The 27,989-nt window shown below is 42.2% G+C and overlaps 1 protein-coding gene across 2 annotated transcripts; it reads right to left on the bottom strand.

The window, feature by feature from the left end:
* Positions 1–790: 790 nt before the first annotated feature.
* LOC109982027 (trichohyalin) lies at positions 791–27,989 on the bottom strand. 2 transcript variants are annotated; one of them, XM_065963397.1, is made up of 11 exons: positions 27,869–27,989; positions 17,886–18,022; positions 16,530–16,715; positions 15,168–15,339; positions 14,603–14,782; positions 14,356–14,478; positions 13,785–13,918; positions 13,638–13,668; positions 13,445–13,550; positions 10,877–10,946; positions 791–10,796 (listed from the first exon to the last, which is right to left on the bottom strand). In XM_065963397.1, the coding sequence occupies exons 2-11, from the start codon at positions 18,018–18,020 to the stop codon at positions 2,787–2,789; spliced, it is 9,147 nt and encodes a 3,048-aa protein (XP_065819469.1). In that variant the 5' UTR covers positions 18,021–18,022; positions 27,869–27,989; the 3' UTR covers positions 791–2,786. The 2 variants fall into 2 exon arrangements, with proteins under 2 accessions (XP_065819469.1, XP_065819474.1); XM_065963402.1 differs by having other exon boundaries at positions 13,785–13,915.

Genomic DNA, 27,989 nt, shown 5'->3' with positions numbered 1-27,989 from the left:
GACTGACATGATGCTATTTCTTGTCTGCAGAGTTGATAGTTCCAATAAAACCAAAAGTGGATTTGACTATCTGTCTCTTGTTTAGATGATCCGAGCAGACCCAGGTTTGCTTAGTCTGAAGGCCTTGGTACATAGGTGAACTGTCTTATCTCAATATCTTGAACAATATCAGAGGTTATATTTAGAGCACAATTGGCATTATTACATTAATAAAAACAGTACTGTACTTCTTTCCCTCAAAACAGTGCTGCTAATTCAAAACTTGGGTTTAATTTTCCTCATTTATCTCCATGTCCTCTTTTCATGTTCGTCAGCCACCTATTCTATTTTATTGAATTATGCATCCTTTGTCTTTTCTGTTGTTTATTCACGTGTTGTACACAGCACCAGAGATTATAATAGTGCTAAAAAAGTGACATCAGAAGGCTTTTTTTTAATCTCTTTCTTTATCACTCAGTGGCTCCTTTTAAAAAGCTAAAGATGTTTTTTGTCTTAGTGTAACATTTGTACACATTGCTTCTTTAAACAGGTCAAGTGTATTCACCATAACAACATAAGAAGGAAGGAATGTGTATTACAGTGGAAGCTTCATAACTTGAGTTAAACCACTATATCATCTAAACCAAAGCTTTGAAACTCTTTTAGGAATTTCTTTGGTTAATTTAGTTATTTAACATGATTTAGCTTTGATAACATCTTCCTCCTTTCTTATATTTCTACCCTCATATATCTAAAAAAATGAAGACATCGACAGAGACAGTAAGAAAAAACAAATAAATGAGAGGTGAAATGCTATCTTCAGAAATCTTTATTTAACACAGAAAAATAGTGAATTCAATCCATGGAAAAATAACTTTACAGAAAAGGTAAATCTAGTGAAAAACATTGCTTAGGAAAAATACACATAGGTCATGTCCCGAAGTGCTGCACACTCAAATATGTCTGAGAAATATCAAATGTCGAACAGCTTAATGACGTTAGGCTAAAGTTACAAATGACATTGAACGGACATCAATGACTACAAAAGATCACAAAATTAAACATACCAACGTGACGTAGGCTACACGATGGCTTCAGAAAATCATCCTCGCTAAAAGTGATGAAAAGAAACATGTGAGGGGTTAAATATGAGACGACTATCAACACCCACACAGCTACGCTTTAAAATCTCTACATGACATATGTTAATCTAAAAATAACATGTTAGTGTAAAGACCTGAGTTCAGCTCAACGTGTTTTGGTAAAAGTACAGATCACTAAATATCAAACACACAAAGAAGAACTAAAAAACGAATCTTAATCCTGTGTGAAGGAAGAATCTACAGAAGCCCTACATTACCAAACTTTACTCATATTTCCTTTTGATAACATGTACCTTTCTTTTGTTGTCTCAGGGGCTCGACTTGATCATCTCCTAATCTCAGTATAACGTCATAATTTTTTCAAGGTAACAACCGAAATGTACTTGTAATCACAGGAAATCGGAGTAAAAATATAATGCATGAAGGTCTGCTCAGGGCTTCAGTATGAATCTGTTGGAGAGTCTCACAATTCAAAAAAGGACCAATTCCTTTGATCTCACCAAATATCTTCATTCACTCTTGTTGCATAATTCTGAGTTCAAAAAAATCACCGACACAAATCCTCAAAATAAAATCTCAATCGGAAAAAGAAACCGCAAGCATTTTCAGCTCCTACACCCTAAATTCAAACACATTCACATTGAGAGAAGCAAATATTTACAATATAAAAATATTATTCACCACTTTTCAAAGTTGTCATTAAAATGCATATTATGGCTTTTTTTTTTTTTAAAGAAATAGTTAAATAAATAATCAAATCTGGCCCTGCTGCATGTTTCCATCCAGGTTGGTATTTGTTGGTTTTAATCTCAAAATCAAGGAAACACATTATCAGTGAGTTTGTGGTTATTAAGTATGAACTTTCCCCCCATTTTTGTACAATTGTGACTTTACATTACATTACTTTAGTGAGTTAAAGGCCTTTATTGTCATTGCATTGTAACAGGAAACAAGGAGGTTGAGAGTGCCGCTCCTGGTTGGTGCATTTAGAGGTTTAAATACAGTTTGCATTTTATATCAATGGCCAACCCTGTCTCACGGTAGTTTGTGAGAATATTCCTAAGAAACTGGGGTCCTGTGTGAGGCAAAGAGTGGAAACTGTTGACACACATGATAGTTAGTTTAGTTTATAAGGAAGTTCTGGGCTAAAATAAAAAAGTCCATGGAGGCTGGCGGGCTCAAAATTTGTGCTTCCACCACAACGAACTGCACGAAAATACTTCCATTTGAAATTTGTTTGCACAATCACACAAGTACATTTCTGTCTTTGTGTACTGTGTGTGTGTCGTGTTTTTGTGACTATTTCAGAAAGTGTTGTCATGAAAAATCACTAGTATTCAGACTAAGGGCGTCAAAAGTTTAGATAATTCAATACTCATTGATACCACAGGTTTTAAAACGATACGATCTGTTGTATAAATGATCGGTAGTATCAAGCTTCAAATTTTAAGTTTTTAAAAAAAGCTGCCTTAAGCGAAGACGAAGAGGAGGCTTGTGAAATGTTGCCAATGTTTTTGTACAATTAAGACAGCCTGCAGGAGTTTGCATGCAATTTTTGGCAATCCAATGCAAAAAAATGACTTAGGTTCTTCTATTTTTGTTGCTGTGGTATTCAAACAGGATTGACATCATTTGATTTTCATTAGCGTCATATCGAAGTTTAAATATTTGCATTGTGACAACCCTACCCATTCCTGGTCAATCCTAAACTCTGCTGAGACGCTTGGATTTGCGGATTGGTGTCGCCTCCTCGCTCTTTCTCTTGCGGTCAATTCTCTTCAGAGCTGGCTGAGGGCTATCCTGTTCATCAGACTCTTCTTTTGTAGCTCTAGTGCTGTGCCGTGTGGGCGTGATCGAAACTGAAGGAACTAACCTCCCTCTTAAACGTCTCTTTTCGATCACTATAGGCTCCGCCTCTTCCTCCGACATGTCCTGCTCGTCTGGTGACTCTGCCTCTTCGTCTGTGTCTAGAGCGCCTCCCTTTTTACTAGCTCTTACACTCTCTCTGTTGGCTTCTTCACTACTTTTCTCCACCTTCTGTGTTGCTTCATCACCAGACCATTCAGCCGAGTTATTGCCTTCACTCTCTTCCTCTGTGCCCAATGTCGCTCTCTCCTCCTCAACAACGTTCTCTCTGTAGTCCACGGGCCGCCTCATACGTCTGGATCTTCTTCTTTGTAATATCCGTTCTTCTGTTAGGACCTCTTCTTTGTCGTCATCATCAGTCTTCATCCTCTTCCTGGGACTTCTGACTCTCACCGAGATGTCCTTGGTTTTCTCTTCTTCACTCTCTGATGTCTGGTTCTCTGGTGATTCCACCGCTCTGTGGTCGGACAAAACAGCTGTTTTCTCAGCAGGACCTTCAGTTGCAGGCTCCGCATCGTCTGCATACAGCTCTGCATCATCCTCATCGCTTTCCTTTTCTTGGTAATTCTGCCTTATGGATCTTCGTAAAGTTCTTGTAGATGGAGCTGGAGCTTCTTCAACCTCCTTTTCTGATTCATCTTCAACGAGGGCCTCTTCTGGAGCGGCGGCTGTGTCAGAATCCACTTCTGTAGATTTCTCTACGACTGTGCTCTCCTCATCTACTTCAGCTGCTGAAGTCTCGATCGTGTCGGTGCCGGTCTCGTCCACAGCTGCCACGCTTTCCTCCTCATTTTCAGGCAACTCTTCTTCACCTTCACCTTCTTCAACTGATTCTCCTCCTCCTCCTGCTGCACTCTCAACCTCCTCCTCTTCCACATCTTTCTTCTCAGGATCCTCTCCTGTCGTCTCCACTTTCTCCTCAGGTGAGTCCCGCTCTGACTCTTCTTCCTCTTCTTCTTTTTCATCGTCTCCCTCTTCCTCAGGCTGAACATCTGTGCGGGCTCTCTTGGCTTTCCGTCTCGGTGGGGCAGGAGCAGACTTCCGTCCCTTCCTCAAAACCCTTATTTGAACTGCAGGTTCATCTGTATCAGCGTCTTTTTCTACCACTGTCCCCTCCTCTTCTTGGTCTTCCGTCTGTTGTTTCTCTGTGGTTTTGCTCCTTGGTGACGCTCTCACTGACTTTCCACCGCTCCTCAGGACTTTTGATTCAACAACCGGCGCCTCTTCCTCATCAGGAACTTGTCCATCTTCTATTCCAGGTGTCTCCACCTGTCCTTCTGAATCAGCTGGCTGTTCCTCCTCCAGGGTCTCTTGCTCTTTGGGGGATTCGTCTGCTTCAGCGACAACTTTTTCCAAGTCCTCTTCTGGTTCTGTCGTTTCTTTTTCCTGAGTTGCAGCCTCCTCTTGAGTTTCTTCTTCGATCTTTTCATCTTTGCTTTCCTCGGTTTCTACAGCCTCTCCCAGCTCTGCTTTGGCATCCTCTGATTCAGCTGGGGTAGTTTGATCTTCCTCTTCCTCCGTTTCAAGCTGTGTTCTTGCTCTTTTGGATTTACCTCTGAGCGAGGAAGGAGCTAACCTTCTTCCCTTCTTTTCACCACTTCTCAGAACTCTTGTTTCAATAACCGGTATGTCCTCCTCCTGATCTGCCTGGTCTTCAGTTCCAGTTAGCTGTGTCTCTTTTGCCAATTCCCCAGTTTCAGCTTCTGCACCTTCACCGGTGGAGACTGACTGTTCCTCCTTGACAGTATCTTGTTCTGTGACAGCTTCTTTAGCAACATCATCTGAGGCTTCAGTAGCTTGTCCCTCTGTCTCACTACTGTCAGCCTGTCCTTCCTCTGGAGCATCCTCAGCTTTCTCTTCACTTATTTCTGGTTCTGCTTGTTGATTTTCATCCTTATCCTCAAGTTTCTCCTCTTCAGCTTGTACGTCTTCCTCTTCTGCCTTGTTCCCCTCGTCTGCTGTAGATTCCTTTCCCTCCTCCTCCTCTTCTTCCTGAAGTTGCTTACGGGTTCTTTTTCTGGAACTTCTTGGAGCGACTGTGATAGACTTCCTCCCTCGCCTGAGAACTCGGACTTGAACTCCTGGTTCCTCATAAACAATATCTGAAGCCACCTCCTCTTCTTCCTCATCCTTTTTCTGTGTTCTTCTTGTTGATTTGCATATCGGTGTGGCTTTGACAGCTGGCTTTCTACCTCTCCGTGTTCTTGTTTCAATGATTTTAACCTCCTCCTCCTCTTCATCAACACTTTTGGCCTCATCTTCTTTAGCCGTCTCCTCGGCCTTCCCCTTGCCAGTTTCTTGTGTTGTGACTACATCCTCTGCTTTCTCCTCCTCCTGCTCAGTTTGTTCTGCTTCAACAGGAACATCTTCTGCTTGTCCTGCTTCTTCTTCTTTAGTTTCTTCCTTCTGCTCCTCTTCTCCTTCAATAGAAGTTTCTCCCAGGGGAGCCTTCTCCCCCACAGCTGCTGTCTCTTTGAGGACCTCAAGATGTGTTTTTTTCAGATCCACTAAAACCACGCTGACTCTTTGGAGCTCGGGAAGCTGTTGTACCACTACATTGCTCTGTTGCTCTTCTTCTGCGGGTGTTGCCTCCTCTTCAGCAGGTGTACGTGAAGCTGAGTCAGTGGCTGGTTCAGGTTTTGATGTTTCTGTTTCTCCTTCTTCGACTAAATCATCTGAGGCGTCTGTCACTCCAGTCGTGGTCTCCTCCTCTTCAGTTTGTGTCATTTGTCCTTCTTCTGACTCTTCTTCTACATGTATTGACTTCTCCTCCTCCACTGAATCCTGTGTGACAGCTTCCTGGACAACATCATCTGAGGTCTTTTCATCATCAGCGCTTTGTACGTCTCTCTCAGATTTGTCGGCCTGTTCCTCCTCTGGAGCATCTTGTTGGATGACTGATTCCTCTGAAACCAAAACCTCTTTCTCTGTGATTTCTGGCTCTGCTTGTTGGGTTGCTTCCTCCTCAACTTGTTCCTTCTCTTCCTCTGCCTCTTTCTCCTCATCCATGGGAGATTCCTCTTCTTCTTTCTTCTCTTCTTCTTGGAGTTGTTTGCGTGTCTTTTTTGGTGTTTTTCTTTGCACAGGGGTAGACTTTCTTCCCCCCCTGAGAACTTTGACTTCAACTGTTGGCTCCTCTTCTAAAATCTCAGAAGCCTCCTCTTCCTTGACCTTATTCTGTCTTCTTGCAGATTTGCGTCTCGGTGTGGCTTTGACTGCTAGCTTTTTACCTCTCCGTGTTCTGGTTTCCATGACTGTAACCTCCTCCTCCTCCCCCTCCTTTTCCTCTTCATCTTCTTTTGCTGTCTCCTCAGCTTTCTCCTCCACTGTTTCAGGTGTTGTGGCTGCATCCTCTGCTTTCTCCTCCACTGTTTCAGGTGTTGTGGCTGCATCCTCTGCTTTCTCCTCCACTGTTTCAGGTGTTGTGGCTGCATCCTCTGCTTTCTCCTCCACTGTTTCAGGTGTTGTGGCTGCATCCTCTGCTTTCTCCTCCACTGATTCAGGTGTTGTGGCTGCATCCTCTGCTTTCTCCTCCACTGATTCACGTGTTGTGACTGCATCCTCAGCTTTCTCCTCCACTGATTCAGGTGTTGTGACTGCATCCTCAGCTTTCTCCTCCACTGTTTCACGTGTTGTGACTGCATCCTCAGCTTTCTCCTCCACTGATTCAGGTGTTGTGGCTGCATCCTCAGCTTTCTCCTCCACTGATTCAGGTGTTGTGGCTGCATCCTCAGCTTTCTCCTCCAGCCCTTCAGGTTCCTTTACAACCTCCTCCTGCTCAGTTTGTTCTGCTTCAATAGGGCTATCAGAAACATTCTCCTCTTCCATTGCTTCTTCCCTCTGCTCCTCCTCAGCCTCAGCAGCAGTTTTTTCTTCAGGAGCATCCACAGCTGCTGATTCTTCTTGTTCTTTTTCCCCTTTCTCAGCTTTTTCAGATGTTTCGGATATTACTTTAGTTTTCTCTTCCACTACACGTTGTCCTTCCTCTGGCTCCACCTCTCCTTCTGGCTGTACATGTTCCTCCTTCTCAGAAGCAAACTGCTCTTCAACCTTTTTGACTCTCTCTTCTTCACCAGTTTTAACTACAACTGGTTCATCAGCTGCCTCCTCTTCCTCTGATGTCTGAGAAATCTCTTCTTTTTTCTTCTGGATTGTTTTTTTTGGGGTTTTTCTCGGTCGGCCCCTACCCCTTCCAGAGGCAGAGATCCCTTCCTGTCTTGGAGAGCCAGAAATATTCTCCTCTTCAGCTTCAGCAGCAATGTTTTCTACAACTGGTTCCTCATCTGCCTCCTCTTCCTCTGATGTCTGAGATACCTCCTCTTCTTTTTTCTTCTGGATTGGTTTTTGGGGGGTTTTTCTCGGTCGGCCCCTTCCCCTTCCAGAGGTAGCGATACCTTCCTGTCTTGGAGAGCCAGAAATATTCTCCTCTTCAGCCTCAGCAGCAGTTTTTTCTACACTTGTTTCCTCATCTGCCTCCTCTTCCTCTGATGTCTGAGATACCTCCTCTTCTTTTTTCTTCTGGATTGGTTTTTGGGGGGTTTTTCTCGGTCGGCCCCTTCCCCTTCCAGAGGTAGCGATACCTTCCTGTCTTGGAGAGCCAGAAATATTCTCCTCTTCAGCCTCAGCAGCAGTTTTTTCTACACTTGTTTCCTCATCTGCCTCCTCTTCCTCTGATGTCTGAGATACCTCCTCTTCTTTTTTCTTCTGGATTGGTTTTTGGGGGGTTTTTCTCGGTCGGCCCCTTCCCCTTCCAGAGGTAGCGATACCTTCCTGTCTTGGAGAGCCAGAAATATTCTCCTCTTCAGCCTCAGCAGCAGTTTTTTCTACACTTATTTCCTCAGCTGCCTCCTCTTCCTCTGATGTCTGAGATACCTCCTCTTCTTTTTTCTTCTGGATTGGTTTTTGGGGGGTTTTTCTCGGTCGGCCCCTTCCCCTTCCAGAGGTAGCGATACCTTCCTGTCTTGGACAGCCAGAAATATTCTCCTCTTCAGCCTCAGCAGCAGTTTTTTCTACACTTGTTTCCTCATCTGCCTCCTCTTCCTCTGATGTCTGAGATACCTCCTCTTCTTTTTTCTTCTGGATTGGTTTTTGGGGGGTTTTTCTCGGTCGGCCCCTTCCCCTTCCAGAGGTAGCGATACCTTCCTGTCTTGGACAGCCAGAAATATTCTCCTCTTCAGCCTCAGCAGCAGTTTTTTCTACACTTGTTTCCTCATCTGCCTCCTCTTCCTCTGATGTCTGAGATACCTCCTCTTCTTTTTTCTTCTGGATTGGTTTTTGGGGGGTTTTTCTCGGTCGGCCCCTTCCCCTTCCAGAGGTAGCGATACCTTCCTGTCTTGGAGAGCCAGAAATATTCTCCTCTTCAGCCTCAGCAGCAGTTTTTTCTACACTTGTTTCCTCAGCTGCCTCCTCTTCCTCTGATGTCTGAGATACCTCCTCTTCTTTTTTCTTCTGGATTGGTTTTTGGGGGGTTTTTCTCGGTCGGCCCCTTCCCCTTCCAGAGGTAGCGATACCTTCCTGTCTTGGAGAGCCAGAAATATTCTCCTCTTCAGCCTCAGCAGCAGTTTTTTCTACAACTGGTTCCTCTTCCTCCGAAGTCTGAGATACCTCCTCTTCTTTTTTCTTCTGGATTGGTTTTTGGGGTTTTTTTCTCGGTCGGCCCCTTCCCCTTCCAGAAGTAGAGATACCTTCCTGTCTTAGAGAGCAAGAAATATTCTCCTCTTCCATTGTTTCTAACCTCTGCTCCTCGTCAGCCTCATGAGCAGTTTTTTCTACAACTGGTTCCTCAGCTGCCTCCTCTTCCTCTGATTTTCGGGGTTTTTTTCTCGGTCGGCCCCTACCCCTTCCAGAGGTCGAGATCCCTTCCTGTCTTGGAGAGTCAGAAATATTCTCATCTTCCATTGATCCTTCCCTCTGCTCAGCAGCAGTTTTTTCTACAACTGGTTCCTCTTCCTCTGAAGTCTGAGATACCTCCTCTTCTTTTTTCTTCTGGATTGATTTTCGGGGGGTTTTTCTTGGTCGGCCCCTACCCCTTCCAGAGGTAGAGATCCCTTCCTGTCTTGGAGAGCCAGAAACATTCTCTTCTTCTCTCTGCTCCTCCTCAGCCTCAGCAGCAGTTTTTTCTTCAGGAGCATCCACAGCCGCTCTTTCTTCTTGTTCTTTTTCCCCTTCCTCAGCCTTTTCAGATGCTTCGGATATCGCTTCAGTTTTCTCTTCCACTACATTTTGTCCTTCCTCTGGCTCTACATGTTCCTCCGTCTCAGAAGAAGCCTGCTCATCAACCTTTTCCACAGATGCTTCCTCAGCTGCCTCCTCTTCCTCTGAACTCTGAGAAACCTCCTCTTCAATTGGTTTTTGGGGGGTTTTTCTTGGTCGGCCCCTTCCCTGTCTCGGTGTTCCTGTAGTCACCGCTGGTTCTTCTTCTTTCTTCTCTTCTGCTGATATCAGCTCCGTCTCTTCCTTTTCTGCAGCAACAAACTCTTCATCAGCAGGTGTTTCGTCTCCCTCCTTCACACCCAGATCAGCCCAGGTTGTTTTGAGGTCCACTAGAACGACAGTGGCTTCCCGCAGTGGAGGGATTTCAGAGACAATGTCTTTTTCCTGAGGCTCTTCTGCTGCAGGTAAAGCGGCTTCATCAACCTTTTCGGCAACATCAGATTCAGAGGCAGCAGCAACAGTGTCAGACTCTTCTTCTTTATCCATTTCCATCACAGATGCAGCCTCTGTCGCTCCCTCCGTCTGCTCCTCTTCTTCAGTCGAAGGTTTAACGTCCTCTGCTGCTTCTTCTGCCTTTGGAGGTGTAACTTCTTCCTCCACGGTTTGCATCTTCTCTTCTGTTTTGTCTTCCATATCCTCTTGTTCCTCCACCTGTTCCTCTGTTGCCTTGTCACCTGCTTCAAGCTCATCCTCCTCTGTCTGCTCTTCATCATATTTCTGAAGTCTTCTGCTCTGCCTTTTAGGTGTAGGTTTAGCTGTGAGTTTACGTCTGCCTCTTTGAGATCTTTTCTGCACAACAGGGGGCTCCTCTTCCTCATCATCATCATCACCAGAGACTTCTTGTTCATCCTGTATCACTGATGTTTGGCCATCCTCAGTGTTCTGGTCTTTTTCAGATTCATCTGGATTCATTGTCTCTGCTGCTTCTAGAGCCTTCACCCCAGACTCCTCTTGCTCCTGGGCCTCCTCTTTATTTGTCTGTTTGTCTTCTTCCAGCTGCTCTTCTCCAACATGCTCTTTCACGGAGGTTATTTCTTCTGTTACAGTCACCTCCTCCACGACTTCAGATGCAGAAGTCAGACAGATGCAGTGTACTCTCTGGCTGTGGCGTGTAGATATGGGTGTGGGCGTGCTCATCACAGTTCTTCCTCTCAGAATTCTCCCTCCACCCACAGCTGGACTTTCCCCCTTCACCTCCTCCTCGGTTTTTCTCTGCCGCAGGGATCTCCGTCGAGGGGTTTCACTTTTTACTGTTTGTATTGCCTTTACAACTGCTCGTCCTGTTTTTGCAGCTTTACTATCCTGTGATGTTTCATGTGTAGTTATGATCGCCTCGTGTTGTGTAACAGTTTCTTCTGACTTTTCATCTTTCTCCACAATGTCAGTTTCTGCTTCTTTGTGTTCCTCTAAAACTTCCTCTGCTTCCTCTATTTCTGATGCCACGTTCTCGACTATCACCTGCGAGTTATGAGAGGTGTTCACATCCTGTGTGCCATCATCTTTTGTTTGGAGCTCCTCAGGTGTTATATCCTGTGGGGCTGGTTTGTCTGACATCAGAGATACCTCTTCTTCTTCTTCAGGTGAAGTATCAACTACATCCACTCCGTTTTCTTCAGGAGTCAAACTCAAAACATCCTAAAATTAAAGAGGAAATTTCATCACAAACAATTCGCTTTTATGGACAAACATGCAACGACCATTTGACTTATACACACCTCAGTCTGCACCAGGTCAGAAATATTTTGCAGATTACCTCTTGGGGTTTCGGCTTCAATGTCTTCAATCCTAAAAGATGCAAGAAATCACTGAGTTTAGTTCCCCTCTTTTAGAAGAATAAAGGTTCGAAGATGGTTTTAGAACAGCTGAAAGATGGCAGAAATCCACACTACATATGTTTTCCTCTTGTTCATTGCGACAGAAATGCATCTGTTGGGATCTCCATGTGTTGAAACAAAGGTCTGTCCTGTAGCCACAGAAGCCTGAGTACGAGTACTTAAATGACACTTACTCCCAGCATGCCCTGTTCTGCAGAAACACTCCCAGCATGCTCTGCAACATCTAACACATAGGTGTTAAGTGTATGGTCGATAAAAGCAGCCGCCTCTCATTGTTCGATCTCTTCACGTGTGGTCTCCCTACACCAGAGGATACCTCTCCACAAGCTTCCAGCTTCAGGGGAGACACGCATTCCAACCTGGCCTACTTCCAAGGCCTGTTTTAGGAGTTTTGGCGCAATCAGTAACTATCTGGTTTGAGCACAGAGAGATTCTTTCCTATTATTCTCGTCAATGTTGGTGAACGCAACTAGACAGGAGTGCTACAGAAAGCCACTGTTACCTGATCTACACACACATACACACACACACACACACACCAGCACTCATGACCACACACACACATGTGCCACACTGTTTGTTTGCTTAGATTAGTTTGTAATAGTTGTTTGATTGATTAAGTTCATTGATTTGGATTGATGTTGCTTTGTTAAATAAATCCTGTTAGAATTTAAGAGAGCAGTTTGTGATTACTGGTGTATTTGCATTGTGATATAAGCTGGGTGAGAGGGCCTTGTGTACGGATTTCACGCCTTCAATTTATTAAATATAGTTATTAATTATTGATAATATTAGTAACTAATATATATATTAGTATATATATATATATATTAAGTAACTAATTTGAGACCGAATTTAGTGATATTTTGGTTATTTTCCCCTGCCCTCGAGTTGATTAAACATAGTTTAATGATATTGTTATTTATATTAATAATAATTAAATATAATTATTACACAATATAACCAAATTTGACTAGATAAAACCCAAACAAATGGTGCCCTGTGTGAGGCCTTCAATAAAACCAGCTTTATTGCACTGTTAATGCACAGCAATCCAAACTTTTTTCTTGAGGAAAAATTATCTTTTCTTTTAAAGACTTACTTTTCATGCTTGTTGTTTATTTAAAGCAGACAGCAAGGGTGACCTTCACTATGAACTAGTTTGTTGCTTTAATCCAGAGTTTTATCCTGAAATGTATTTATTTTGAACATTGACTTCTCATTTCAAGCAAAGCATACATCAAGTTGTGTTTTGGCGAGTTGAGTAGTTTTCTTTTTGTGTGCTCTTTGTTGTTTGAGACAACAATTTAGACAGTTTTCCAGTTGAGAGTGTAACCTCATAATTGTTGCATAGCCAGCTGTCTGAGAGGTGTGAGTTCCTCCCAACCTTTGAAGACTTGAGGTGTGAATCCTCTCTCCTAGCTTCCAGGATAGACTGCAGTGATCAGTTGGGAAACTTAGATAAGATTTGTTCTTATGTTGATCTAGCTTTGTTTAGCTTAGCAGCTTTATTAACAGTAATCCACTGTGGTTCTGTTTTATCACGTAAAATGTGTACCAAGACCCTAGGTGAGCCAGGAACTGAGACTCCTTTTGGATCAGACAACGCAGCACTGCAAGAATCGGTTGCTGGTCTGCCACGCCTCTCCTCAGATGAGAGTGCAAACCTATATAGCTATTCAATTAGCATTTGTGATAAGAGGTTGAAGGAGCTAGTTGATCTTGTCAACCACCAAGCCAGGACCATGTCGAGGCACTTGGAGGAGGTAAATATATTGAAGTACGTGGATGGAAGGCAAACGAGGAATAATGACTGTCGATTGTTTGGTTTGTGATGTAACAGGCCAACAGGAAGAAGGTCCAATAGTATCTAGCTTAAAGGAGGCATATTGCCCCCTACTGTAGGGAGGTCAGATGCCCCCTCCCTCTGGAACTCACTCCCCACACACATTCAACACTGCACCGACCCTCCTACTTTCAAATCACTTATCAAAACTCACCTTTTTAAACAAGCTTTTAATGTATAATTGTGATGTATTTTCTGTTTTCTGTAATTTACCTTTATTGTTGTTATCTTTATGATTTGTTTGTAATGCAGCGATGTCCGTTAGTCTGTCCTTACTGTGCTGTTCTTTATGTTTTAACCATTGTAAAGTGTCTTTGAGTTTTTAAAAGCGCTTATAAATAAAATGCATTATTATTATTATTATTATTATACTTTGGTCTGTAAATGGATTCTCACCCGGCACTCTTATACTGAGACAGAACAGTCTTTAAAATTAATTGACTGATTGATCTGTAACTGCATCTTAACTGTGCATGTTAACATACTGACTGATATAAAACATTTTATAGACACATTTAAACAAAGATATGAAAGGAAATTCATGAATCTTCTATTATAAATACACTCATTTTCATAATTAATGTGGTTTAGTTCATTCAGACCTGATCACTCTCTCCGTCTTGTCCTCTGTGATTCTCTCTGCCATCTTTCTTTGTTTGGATCCACTGCTCCGACCCCGGGCCAAAACAGGCACCTCGTCATCTAAAACTGTTACCATAGTTACAGTATTATATAACATCCCATAGTTAATATCAATATCTTCACAGTTTGGATGTAAGAATATAAAATCTTTACCTTTCGTAGCTCTCAGTACAGCAACCTCCTCCTGGAAATCAATATCACACATTAGTCTCACATGCAGATGTATTAATGAACGCTTTAAAATGTAAATAATAAATGATGATTGAAATAATTATTTTATTTGTCAACTGAATTATGTACCACGATTTCAAATGTGCACTCCACAGACTCAGTTTCTTTCAACTGTGTGGTTATTGCCTCCATCAAAACATCTTTTTTAGTCACTTCAGTGATCCTGATGGATTCCTCTGTGAACGTCAGACTCTTTGACACTGCTGAGAAACACAGGAGGACACGCAGTGTTTGATGAGGACACTCAGAGAGAATCTGTTAACAGCTCCTTTATGTCATCATTGGACAAAATGTTTGAAAAATCTGACTATCGCTAAAGCATGATGTACACTGTACAACTTCAAGCAGATTAGTACATGAAATATGATCCCATAACTGATTCTGAAGTCTTGCCGACTTTCAACCCAATCTTGTGTCGTTAGTCGTGCAGTTTACACGAAGGCACAACAGCCTATCACGGCCCGATCAGCTGCTTCAGACCAGTTGGATGATTTTCTGCCATGTTTGACATTTGGTAGTACGACTGCACACATTGACACAGTGAGAGCAGAGCCACGAGCCGATTCCCTTTAGGGCATTTAATTATTTCTTTGTGAGGGTTCAACTCTACCTCTAAAGAGCAGTTTCTGTTCTGTCTTACCGCTCAGGGCCATGGTCTGGATCCTGCTGGAGATTTTGGTCCTCTGTTTTGGTCCTCCGATGCTCTCGACTTCCCAGAGCAGGTCTGCTACCTCCGGATACTGACGCAGGTACTTCTCACACACTGCCAACAGATGAGTACTTTTAAAACAGATGAAACACTGACACAAACAGAGCAGACTGTTAGCAAGAGGATTAACGCTCTATAAATCAGGTAGGTGTACAAGCTGCAGTGTGGCCTGCTGTACCTTTGTACATGGGCTTTGTGAGGGGGTACCTCAACCCCAGACTGTCCTCTTTGAAACTGTTCACAAAGTCCTCCAACATCTGCAGGCCAAAGCCTTTCCCACGATGACACTTTCTGACAAATATGGAATCCATCACAGAGAGCAGGTAGCTTCTGGTAGTGAGGGAACTACACAAGCTTCCTGCAGGAAAAAAAACAGAGAAGAAGTCAATTCATGAGGACACAGAAAGAAACCAAACAAATATTTATCAGACCTGGACTGAAACATGTCTGCTGAGGATACAATCCTAAAACAGCTCTTCATTTAGGCTTAACAGTCTTAGATCATCATTTAGGAGGTTTTTTTTTATGAGCTCAGGTATTTTAACTCTTACACCTTTAGAGACGTTTGTTCCTCATTACAGATTAAGGACTACAGCTGAGACATTTTGATTATATTTTATGTATTTAATGTAAAAATTACACAAGTTGCAAAAGTTACCTGTGTGTATAAGACAACTGTGTGTATAGGTTACTTGTGAGAATAAGTTACCGGTCATTATAGAATACCTGTGTGTATATGTTACCTTTGGGTCTGACTGAGTAGAAGCCGACAGCCTCTCCGTTGATCCAGAGGATTTTGGCATGTTCGCTCTCTGCGTGGCAGAGGAAGGGGAGCTCATCTGAGCTCATCTCTTTGGCTCTATAGACGACTCTGTTCAGGATGTATAAAACTATCCTCTCACCTACTGTCTTCACCTAAGGAACACACACACATACATACACACAGGAGACCTTTTACAACAATGCTAGGAATTCATTATTATGATGGAACATCTAGTTTTAAGGTTTGTCTTCATAAAGTTTCTGCTGGTTGAAAACAATATGTCATTGTAATAACTATCACAAAGACTCCAACGTAGTACACGCTGTAATGAACAACAGACACATAAGATTTCCATTATGGAGGAATTCTCATCTTGAGTATTAAAGGATGAGTTCACTTTTTAAAGAGTTCTGTTTGTTTTTATCTGGTCCCTGTTGTCACATGTTTTGGGCCTAAGAGTCTGACAGACTCAAAACGTTTTGGATTTTTGGAGCAGTGAAAGGGAGAACATGGGAGTTGCTAGTCTGCCACTGCCTGTACCAGATAGTTAGTTAATGTGTCAGATACATAAAAATACTTTTGAACACCAGAGTCACTCCTCTGCCTGTGCAAAAATATCTAGCACAGTTCAGCCGGTGTTTTGTCTTTTGTCAGATGTCATAAAGCTACTTTCACAGATGCTTTGCAAGGAAACAAAAGAGGCACTTTTCTATTGAATAAATTCAACTTTAAACGATACCCACTTGATTTGAGTGGCAACAGACTGATGTACTGATGTTAACTATGACAAACTATTCAAATCCTGCACCTGAAATATTTATCAGCATCTGTTTCTGTGCACACAAACCTTTGCAAAATGTAAAAGCTGAGGTGGGCAAGTTTAGCTGAACCAGTCAGAGTAAGCTATAATATAAAAAAGTATCCAATCAGAATGAATATCAAAGCCCCTCCCACAAAAGCATGAATGTAAACAGCCTCACTCACGGTGCATAAAGAGTCCTAAGTAATGAAGAGAAGAGCAGCATCGCTGTCAGCTAAAATTTGCCATTCTCGCCAAACAAGCTCGCTAATTTAACCGCGCTGAAGACTCTGCTCATCTGCAAAAAGTTTACGAGGAGATTGACTTATTACATTTTCGTGAAATCCACAAATCAAAAGTTTGGCCTTGTTTTGTAAGCACATTTGATATCACTTTATTTATTTTATTCAGGTTTTTTTTAACCCAAATAAAATGTATTCTATTAAAGCCTCATAGTAATGATGAGTATAAGAAATCTAGTTGGTGCACAGTGTCCACTCTATGTGGAGAATACATTTATATAAATAGTTCATCAGATCGTACCTCCACAGCTCCATCTCGAGCAGTGTCTGCTGTCTTGAGCAGGTCATCCACCGTCCACCAGCGGTCCAGCAGGAACAGAGCCACAGCGGTCAGAGGGTCAGGGGGAGAGAAGAGGGCCAGGATCTTCTTATTGTCACTGGTTCCATAGAGAGGAACTAAACCAACGCTGGAAATGTTTATGTTGACCTGAGGATAGAGAGACGGAGAAGTACATCAAATCATAGAGTCTTCAGCAACTCATTTCGTTTCAATTATACACTTGTGCTAAAAAATACAGCCAGATATAGGATTAACCAATAAAGAAAGTATCCCTGCTGTATTACAGGTGAGTTGGCTTTATATTTTCAGAGTCCGACGTTGGTGCTTTCTCTGTAAAAGACAGCGAGGAGAAGGAACCCGACGAAAACCCGAGTTATGCTGTGATGCATGTGAGGTGTGTGTATGTTATGTGTGATGTGTGTGTTCCCATGAGGTGTGTGTATGTTATGTGTGATGTGTGTGTTCCCATGAGGTGTGTGTATGTTATGTGTGATGTGTGTGTTCCCATGAGGTGTGTGTATGTTATGTGTTAGATGCGTGTTACCTGTGAGATGTGTTTTACCTGTAAAGTGTATGTTACCTGTGAGGTGTGAGTTACCTGTTAATGTGTGTGTATAGCCGTTTTCACATATGCACTCCGGATAATATCTAGATATTTACAGGAGGACTTCTCTGGAGATTCTCCCGACCTAGTCGTTCACATATGCTCCTCACAGCGGGGGACTATCCCTGTCAGAGGGGGAGGGGGGCGGGGGATTTCCCGACGTAAGACGTGAACTAAACAAACAACGCGGAAGTAGAGGCCGAAGCAACAGAGTCCGCTACACGACGCTATAATGAGAATATTTGCCTTTATATCAATGCTATGTGTAATCCAATGGAATGACAACATCCACAAAAGAGAGGAGAACAACATACTGACGAACAGAAAACAGAATGCAGACGTTTAATTACGAGCACAGAGATCGTAGTGGTCGCGTGCAGACACTTTATGCACAGTGCGGCAGTCACTGTATATAAACGTCACTCGGGTCCCATTGGCTCTAGGTGAATCCTCCGGAGCTGCTGCATTCTCACATCAGCTCACTCAGACTTTCTGCGGATAAAATACTAGGGGTCCAGCAGGATAAACTCGGGGTAAAGTCCACGTGAAAAATGCAGCTGTTTGCGTTCACATATACCCTAAAGTCCCTCCGGGTAGCCAAATCTCCAGAGTTTTTTAGGAGATTTCCATATGTGTGAAACGGGTTTATGTTACATGTGAGGTGTGTGTTACCTGTTAATGTGTGTGTATGTTACATGTGAGGTGTGTGTTACCTGTGTATTGTCAGACAGGGTGAGGTGTTGCGCTGTATCAGGGTTGCTGTAGAGGAGGTTGTTCATGTAGTTTTGGGCCGACCGTTCCAGCTCTGCGTGGCTGACATCAGCCAGCAGATCCACGGGGAACTCCATCCCTGAACAAACAAACAAACAGTCAGATATTTCATTTAATTTCCCCACAACGCTGTTACCTGTTAGTTTAATTAATACACTGGAGAAATGGTGCTATACTTTGGGACTATTATATATATTTCCAGCAGCGCATGCATCCACATGTAGGGTTTTAGTAGGACAGTAATCCCATTCTCAGGACAGTATGTGCGTGATTGGGATTAAAGAGTATCAAACACTTTGACAACCTTGAAGTCATTTCTCCATTAACGGATATAGGCCTATAGATAAACGGATTTATTGCAGGGAGGGGGGAGTTTAAAAAAGCTGATTTCAATAAAGACTGTGAGATGTTCAACAAAAATAAGTTGTAATTCTGCAAAAGAAAGACTGATGATGATAAAACAGCTGTAACCATGAGATGTAAAGCTGCATCACAAGCAGTGATTTTAGTAAACAACACCTTTTGTTTCTCCTCAGGTATCTGGTACATTTCTGTGCTGTGGTTGTTGGACTCCTGTCCTGTCTCTGCTCAGTATGCATCACATGAACAGGTTGAAAAAACAGATGCAGCAGCAGGTGAGAATGGATTATAATAACTACATGCCAGTGAATCAGACTCTGATTAGATGAGTTAATGGTCTCCATCTGTTGTTCAGGTCTTCCAGACTGTTTTTTGAAAGGAAAAAAATATAATCCCAATTACAGACTTGTTGTAAAAGGCAGAATACATATTTCTTACCTCTGCAATATTTACATCTCGGACTATGCAATATTTATTTATATTCTTTACTTGTGACGAACTAATTTTTTTTATTTTACATTACCTGCTGTAAATATTTTCTAAATATCCATTGTCCCTCTTATCCGATATGAATGCTAGTTGTTTGCTGCTGATGGATGCCTGTGCACTTTAAGATGAAGCATTTCTAATTCCATTGTATAATTGAATAATGACAATAAAGGCTTTCTATTCTACTCTAACATATATGGAAATGAGCACTCGGGTTGCTCTTCTTGCACTATCATTGCACATTTTTACACCTCCACATTGCACTTTGCATTACTTGGAAATTCTAATTCAGTATGAGCTCTGATTTGACTGATGTCATTGTTGATGTGTGTGACGTTAATTCATATTTTGTCATTTGTGAGCGATTTTAAATGGGTGTAAATTTGATTGTTGATGTTTACACTCTGTGCTCCTGTTGCAAAACAAATTCTCCAGTCGTGGAACAATAAAGGTTATCTGAATAACCAGAACAGTCTGAATAATCAAAGGTGAATTGGTTTTAACTTTCTCGACGGTCACTTGGTACGGGTCACTCAGCATTAAGAACCACTCAGAGTATAATTCAATTGCAGGTTCGTCATTGGCTGACCTATCACACCTGTATAAAGTAAGTACATTGAAGAAGGCCCAGTCAATCTGATCTGATCGAAAACATCCTTTGTCATCCTTGAGTTTAAGTTGCAGATTCGTCCTGCCAGCATGCAGGACAAAGAGACTAATGCATTAAGTTGCCCCTGCTGTCATTGCCTTTATTAAGGACTAACTGTGTTGCTTTTTAACCCGTTTTTTATCGATTGTATTTATTGTCCATTGGGCTTTTACTTCTTAGTGTATGTCTGATGCTATATATGAATTGTTGGCTGTATGTCTGCATGTTGTTACTGTGTGACAAAATGCTCTCTCACAGGGATAATAAAGACAACCAAAAGTTTGTTTTGAACCCCTCACTTCTTTCCAGTTTGAATTAAGGATTCTTCTGCAAATGAAATCTCAACAATAGAGCCAGACTCGGGTTATCAGTTCTGCAAAACTGACTAAACTGACCTTTTAAATTCCTTTTTTTAATTATTTAAAATACTAAAAAGATATCAAAGAAAAAAGGCAAGGACATTAAATGCTAATATTTGTGGGTGTATGTTTGTGGGAACAGAACAGGACAGATATGAAAATCCACTTTACAAATGTCTCTTCCTACTTCAAAAGCCAACTATATCTATTTTTGGTTACAGCATGTAAACAAATTAAGTTTTACGTTGGTTAAGTTAACAGAGCCTTGATTTATGGTTACTTTTTGTTGTCAATGTCATAATCATTCATTTTCTCAGTTCAGCTTTTTATCTCATCTTTAGAGGAAAACTTAATAACTTTATGAAAGACTAATTCACATTTCCTTTTTAATGTCTGTACAGCATGAGTCCATAATCAGTTAATTAGCCTCGCACGTTGATCTGAGGGAGACTGAAGTCTGTTGAGTTTCTATGTGGGATAAACTTGACCTTCTCACCTAGAGGTGGTAACCTGATCCAGTCCACCTGCCACAGCCAATCCCAGTAAATCCCCCAAGATTTCCTGTGAGACCAATTAACTGCGTAATTAATGGAGCTTGGTTTGACAAAGACACTCGCTGAACTGTTGGCATTGGTTTACCAGTGACAGCGAAGCAGATCATAAGCCAATGACGCTAAAAGCATGACTCGACCCTTCACGACATGCTGACTCATGCTGAGGAACAACGCAGCGATGCTTTAAATAAAACAGCAAAACATCTTACAGTTTGCTCAGTGTTATAGTAAGCTGAAGAGAACGTTCATTTTATGAAGAGCTGAACTAACTATGAGACTTTCTCTATCGGGCTGAACTGACTCAGATAATCACACTGTGCTGTCACAGGCCTGTCTCTTCCTCTTTGTTAATCTGCACAGTGACGTCCTGCAGATTCAGTTACACCTGTGTCCGATCTGTTTGAACTTCAGCTACATTCACAGCGTCTGCAATAGATTTACAGTCCGCCAATTCAACTTCCTCAAACGCTGTAGTAAAATTAAACCGTTTTAGGAGAGTTTATGTCATTGGAAACCAATTCTTGGACTAATTTCCTAAATTCCTAAGTAGCAGTAGGAGGTCACTGTACCTGAATGTTTAACTTCAAGTAAAAATCCAACATCATCAATATCTGTTTAGATACCACGGCATCAAATGTAGAAGTCCTAGGCGATTTCTTGTTCATAGTTACCAAAAAGAGCAAGCACACAATCTCAAATGCCATATGTTTGGCAACGTTTAATATGTGCAACACATTAAATCAAGGCCGTGTCTCCTCCTCTGCTCTCTGTCTGTTTCCATGGGGCATAAATGTAACTTTTGAATCTTTATTAGAGTCCAGAATGACTTGAGAAACATCACAGTATTTGCTGACTTGTAAATTTGGATGAACTAAAGTGCAGTATTGAAAATGTTGACACCCTTTATGCAGCTGATGAACTCTGACCTTTAACATAAAGATGGTTAACTGTTCTGGATCTGTGAATCTTTGGCCACGTACCTAACAGATTTCTACAATCAAGACAGCTACTCCTATTTTTTTTCTCTCACAGCGCCTGCATTTTATGATGATTAAAAACAGGAAATAACCCAGTATTGGGGTTGTAAGACTTCTAGTTTTGTTGTCTTGGTATCCAAACGGATATTAATATAATTTTAATCGAATCATACCGAAGTTTACATTTCTGCCATCGTGGCAACCGTACATCAAATATTGACACTGGCTTTGTGCAGACACACACTGGACTATTACTGAGATTCACATATGTTTGACTGTTACAAGAAAGCAGGAGCAGATATTTGGGTTATGGATAACTTACTTATTTACAGGCTGACAAGATATACAGCTTCCTCCACAGGGGGGTACCAAATAAACTCAAAGCTAAAGTTCCTCACAGGAGCTCTAAGTTACCTGGAGGAGACCCTGACATGTTCCTGTGATGTGAAATATCAGAATCACCTTCCTGCTCTGCATTTCTTTACATGGTTGTTCAAAAATGATCAGAGCTCCTCTGAATATAGGAGAAACTTAATGAGCTTAATTTTACTTTTTATTCGTCTTGCATGAATCCTCCATGTTGCTAAACAAATCCAAACCTTTTATTAAATTTGAGATTACCAGGAAGTCTCTGGTGGGATTAAGCCTCGTCCACTCTCTTCTGCAGAAAGTCATTTGTTAAAGTGAAACGCTTAACCAGCTCGACCACTTCTCCACCCCGACACATACACAAAAACACAAACACTGTGCATCCCTCCCTGCAGTGTGGAGTTATGTAAAACCAGCCAACTGCTTTCAGTAACTGATCTGTTGGTTTGAGTTGCTGGCGGGGCAGGGCAGGGTGTACGGAGGGTCAACCAGGAGGTCCACACACAAACACACTAACAACGTCTTTTAAACACACACCCATTCACACGGCTTCAACAGCTGTCTGAACTCAGAGCCTGACGTGAGTACATTGAACAGAGTCTGATTCAAACCTTTAGGGCGCACTCACACAAGGCCATCCGTACCATGCCCAAGCACGCATCACCCCAAAGTCCAGCTCGTTGTTAGCGGTGAGCTGTATGTGTGAAGACAACTAGCTGAATTCTTCATACCAACTTTGTCTGGACCTTTTCCTGCCAGCCCCTTCTTAAAATATGTGCATGAAGTGGTAGTGAGCTTATGTGTCAATGCAGCAGGTGATATAATTGTGATGTGTTCAGAGTGTTGAGAGTTAGAGGATTTGGACCTAAGTTTCTTACAGTAGCCTGGTTTGTTTTTGAGCAACAGGAGTATTTGATTTGAATTTCCACTGGATTTAATTTATCCTGAAACAAACCTCTATCCTCACATAAATTCTAAACACTAATAATCAGCCTACACGACAATAACACAGCTTGCACACACTCCTGATGATAAACACAGCTATAGAAATGACTGATTCATCGAGAGCTTCCAGCAGGACCGGTTTCCTCAGCATGTAAGCTAACCCTGAAGGGACATTGATGTCTACACATGTAGGTAAATTACATAAAAACAGCCTGCGGGCAGCTCATCATAAAAATCATTCAGAGTGTTTCACACCTCAAATTAAACACTCTGACTGTTGTTCTGTAGCTTAGTGTCACATATACCAATGCATAAAATATCGAGTTATTGAAGAAACTTCACAAAGTCCAGATGTTACATAACTAACTTTTAAGGATAATCCAGTTCTTGTTCCACGAAAGTTTTCTACACTTTTCTACAAAGACCGTGACCGGCTTGATCTCTGTGTGTGTTGGACCTGACTCCTCCTGCAGCCAGAGATGTTTAACAACACAAATGACTAAACGAATCAGAATCTGCGGTGGGGATCTGTATAGTTTTTTTTTTTTTACTGCACTTCTACAGAATCTGTATAGTAGTAGACTTTAAAGGCTTTATATGCGATTTTTCACACTTAAACATAATAGAAATCAAGTATATCCTCTGAAAATAACTCTGTGAGTAATGACTGTCTACAATGGGTGTAACACCCGAGTCCCACTGTCTGTGATGTTTTCCGAGTCCTATCTTCAGTTTGTTTACATCGCCGGGACAGCCGGCTGACTCCTCCCCTCGTGTATAAAAGTTGTTTAAATGAGGGACTAGAGAAAAGAAGAATAACATACTGTACTCACTGCTTAACTGCGTTTCTAGATCACGCTCATTTCGGGAAAATTTACATGCAGTGTGAAGATATGAGCATAATCGCTAGCATTAGCATGCTAACACAACAATGCACCGTGAGTTGTTTTGGTTTCATGCTGGTGCTCAAGGGCGACATCTGCTGGATCAAAAAATCTCATAAAGCCTTTAAATAAAAGACCATTAAGCAGGGTCTGCTTTAGGGCAGGACTACCAGTGATTGACATGTCACTACCAAGACTGTAACCCAGGCTATTAATTTAGCGATGCATATTCACCTTCTCCTCCAAATATGGCTTCTTTTGGTTACCAACCTGACAAACTCAAAGCCTCAAAATAATTAACATCATAGACTTGTGATATTAACGATGTTGAGCACAATATACAGAAAAAAGCAGCAAACTTCAGTAAACTCAATCATAACTTCAGAATTGGACCATCGACCTGTTTGGACTGTTATGTACTCAGACACTTAACATTAAGACCTGTGAGGAGTCTTCTATGTGAGGCAAGGAACCACTTTAGATTAATCAAAAAAGTTAAAAAGCCACACTGAGCCAATCAGCAGGATGTCCTCCAGGCTGTTTTAAAATGTGTTATTCATTTTACAGATGGCTATGACAAAATCAGAGACAGAGAAACACTCTGTCACTGATCATGAGCAGAAAAGCAAAAAATCCAGTCAGATTAAGATTTACTTTATTGATCCCTGCAAGGGGAAATTCTGTTTTTACACTCTGTAATCATGCAACACACATAGGCTGAAATATACGTGCACAAACAGGATCCTATGGAAATGCACTAATGGAGGGATGTCAGGGTGACGGAGCTGCCCCCGGCAGGCGCTCCTGCGCTGGTGGTGGGGAGGGGGTTTGGTGCCTTGCTCAAGGGCACCTCGGCAGTGCTCAGGAGGTGATCTGGCACCTCTCCAGCTACCAGACCAACTTCCATATTTGGTCCGCGCCGGGACTTGAGCTGGCGACCCTCCGGTTCCCAACCCAGGTCCCTACAGACTGAGCTACTGCCGCCCCCTCCTATGTAAGTGAGAGGAACATCATCGCTCTGGCACAAGAGTGAGTGTGTTTGTGTGCAGATTTTGTATTTGTGTGCAGAAGCGTGCTGGGCTCTGCTGCACGCTGCCTCGAGGGAGGGGAGTAGTGAATACCAAGCATCTATCTACAAACCACACACTCCACTGGTGTTGCCTAATACACTGCTCGATATTCAGCTTTTTTGGCTCACACACTCTTTTTGTACAAAAAGTTGTTAAAATTAAAATTTTACGTTTTCTAGACTTGACCTGTGGAAACTTCTAAATTCAACCAAATATTCACGCTTAAAATGCACCACTATAATTATCATGTTTGCTCTATAAAAAAAAGCTCACTTAGGTTTTATTGCTCTCTGGTGGCTCCATGCTGGAACAATGTGAGAATGTTTGTCTGTTAGTAAATGTGAGCTTTCCCTGTTCATCCGCTTTTGCAGACAGGATTTGAACTGCAGGGGAAAAAAAAGAAACTTAATGATTTTTACTGTAAAATGTATCACTCGCCCACATGAGCGAGGTGCACATCATCCATAGGAACTTTGGTATCCTTAGCCCTATTCAGACTGCCATTTCAAGGCGTGATATTTAAGTTATGGGGTGGAATTGAAGTGATGTCCCCTCTGTATGGTCTTCAGAGGTAGTAACAGAGGTGTTACAGGATGAGCTGAGCATGCAGTGTGTGCCTCTCTGACTGTGTGAAGCAGTTTCATTATGTGCACAAAGATCACCAGTTGTGTCACACGTGATATAAACGACATCACCCCCTCACGCTCGCCCTCTGTGAATTTGCTTGTATATTTCCTGTTACATGCTCGGATCAGCTCATCCCAAATCCCTGAGCATGGGAACTGCATAAAGACCAGGTGATAAAAATGACGCTGAAGCGTTTACACATGCAGCTCACTCTAAAAATTTACGGAAATTGACACCTTTTGCATGCGTGAAAACCCCATCAGTATCCCTTTTCAGTCTGATCCACAACAACGCCATGACCAAGCTCAGTTGTCATTACATCTTTGTACATTCATCATGATTCTGTGACATGGTAATATTGGTGTCCTAATCTGTGAAATCACATTGAGTTTCAGGGTTGGGGAAGCACGGCACAGCGGTAGCTTCACATACACACACAGTCACAATTGCACACACACAGTGCTGCGCTTTCTCCCTGGCCCAGTTGATCCTGTCTCGCCCCTGTAACTACCTCTAAACTCCTCGACAGGCCTCCGCTGTATTCAGATTGAGGGTGAAACATTGCAGGGATCGGAAATATCTGAAATATCTGTCTGAAAAGGCCTAGTGAAACTTTAGCATTTAAACTCCCAAAAGTCTCAATGCTAATTACTTCAAATGCAGTCTGCAGTCACACGCCAGATCACTCTGCAAATGTAAAGTACAAGACGACTGACTTTAATAAAGTGTTTGGTACATCCTAGAAAGCTGGTTCATTTCCGTTCTACACTTGCAGAATTGAAATTTTGAACATGTTTCCCTATGAGGTCATACACAGCTACACATTTTTTTGTCTCTTGTATTAAACTTTTTTCCACTGCTGGCTCTACGAGACAAAAGAGATTTTGTATCCTGCTGGGATAGGTCAGATAGACTTAAAAGTAGACTATATACAATACTTTATATTTATCTGTTCTCTTAAGGTGTCAAAAGTTAAGTGAGAAATCTTTCTTTAATGATCAAAAGCTTGAACACTTAACTGATGGCTCAGAGGACGACTGAGCGGGAAGAAGGGCGGGGGAGGGGATGCTTTACTTCAGAGATCATTTCTGGAGGAAATTATTATTTATTTTTTTAAACCTAGGCTCACTTTAATAACTTGTGGTCTAAATGACATATGTGTGCAAAAACTTTTCCAACCAACAGCCTGCAAATGAAGTCTGATCAAAGTGTTTCCACTTTAAGTTGTTAGTGTCTCTGATACTCTTATTGTTATTCAAGTGTCAGACCACAATCCCTTTGTTTCAGAGGAAGATGATCTTTTAACCAGAAAATGGCTGTTACACCTCTCTCTACACACCACATTACATGGACAGAAACAGGATCTTTACCTCGCAGATCATGGGAGTGAGGACATTAACTTAGTTATACTTTTCCTTAATGTGCAAAGTTTGGGCTCTTGGAAGTATCACCCTGGTGCACAGAGCTGTGTTTACAGAGAGGACTCTACAACAAACTAGGGCTCTAACCTTAGGTCTTTAACCTCCTGGTAACAACTTTCAATACACATTTTTCTAATTGGTGCAGGCCGTGCATATGTAAGATATACTGTCAGAAAACAAAGACAAAGTATTTTAAGTGTGGCTCTATTTACGTTTTGTCTTTGACCGAGAGAGAGAGGGGGGCAGAGATGCCACAGAAACTTTTGGAACACGATGTTCTGAACACTCAGTGTGGCTCTCACACCCTGCACTTCACGGGCACACAGGAAACAAGCAAAGCAGGACAAGTTCTAGTGAAGACTTCCGTGAAAGTTGCAGGAAAAATGGGGTCTCTTTAAATCTGAACACAAAGAGCTCACAACCCGCGCTGTGAAGAATTCCACAGTCACTGTGGATGGGACTGGGTGTGTGTGTGTACGTACGTGGGGGGTAGGGGTGTGTGTGGAAAAAGAGAGCAGTGTGTGTGTAAGCGGGGATGGGTGGGTGTGTTCTCCCGCAGCCACGCAAAGTGATGAAGAGTCCTGCGGAGTCTCAACAGCAAAAAAGTGGAATAAACAACAACTTTTTCCACCAAATTCAGACTACTTCTGTCATTTCAAACGTAAAACATATAACAAACAATTATGGTTATTCCAAAAAAGTCTATACGCGCCAAAGTAGGCCTACTCAGAACCGTCCAAATAAAGTCGAGCGCAAAAGATCCCAAGACATGATCCGAGCCAATGTTTAAAAAAAAAAAACAAACACAAGGAGCAGACTCACTTGTTTTTTTAAATCAATCTTTCACACGGTCTCTGTGGTCATCTTTTAACAACAGCCACAAGTAACTACGCAGCACTTCGATGTTCCTGCAGACATGTTGAATTCAGAACATTTTGTTCCGGGTAAAAATGAATTAGTTGTTGCGGTGTGTGCGCTCAGAGTTTCTCCTGTGTGTGTTCACACTCACTGAGAGCTGCACGGGATAGTCTCAATTTAATGCCTGCCTGCTTTCCACTCCAGCAGATGCAGCGGCCGTCCTGGATTCTGCCTCCTAAATCTATAAGTGCACTGTAGAGAGCACACAACAACCGCCGTGCACACACACACACACACGCACACACACACACTCCAAACAAAAATACACACAGCCAAACTGTAGGAAATCAAACACACACTCACCTTAGCTCTGCACACGACGTTTCTCCCGTCTTTAAAAAACTCTCTGGGATGTTTTTGAATTCTGTAAACACGCGTATGGTTTATTGATGGTAGGTGCGACGCTCTGCGCACGCTCAGCTCA

This window comes from Labrus bergylta, chromosome 2, assembly GCF_963930695.1.
Source record: "Labrus bergylta chromosome 2, fLabBer1.1, whole genome shotgun sequence".
Lineage (NCBI taxonomy): Eukaryota > Metazoa > Chordata > Actinopteri > Labriformes > Labridae > Labrus > Labrus bergylta.
This window is presented reverse-complemented; position numbering and strand designations above follow the sequence as displayed.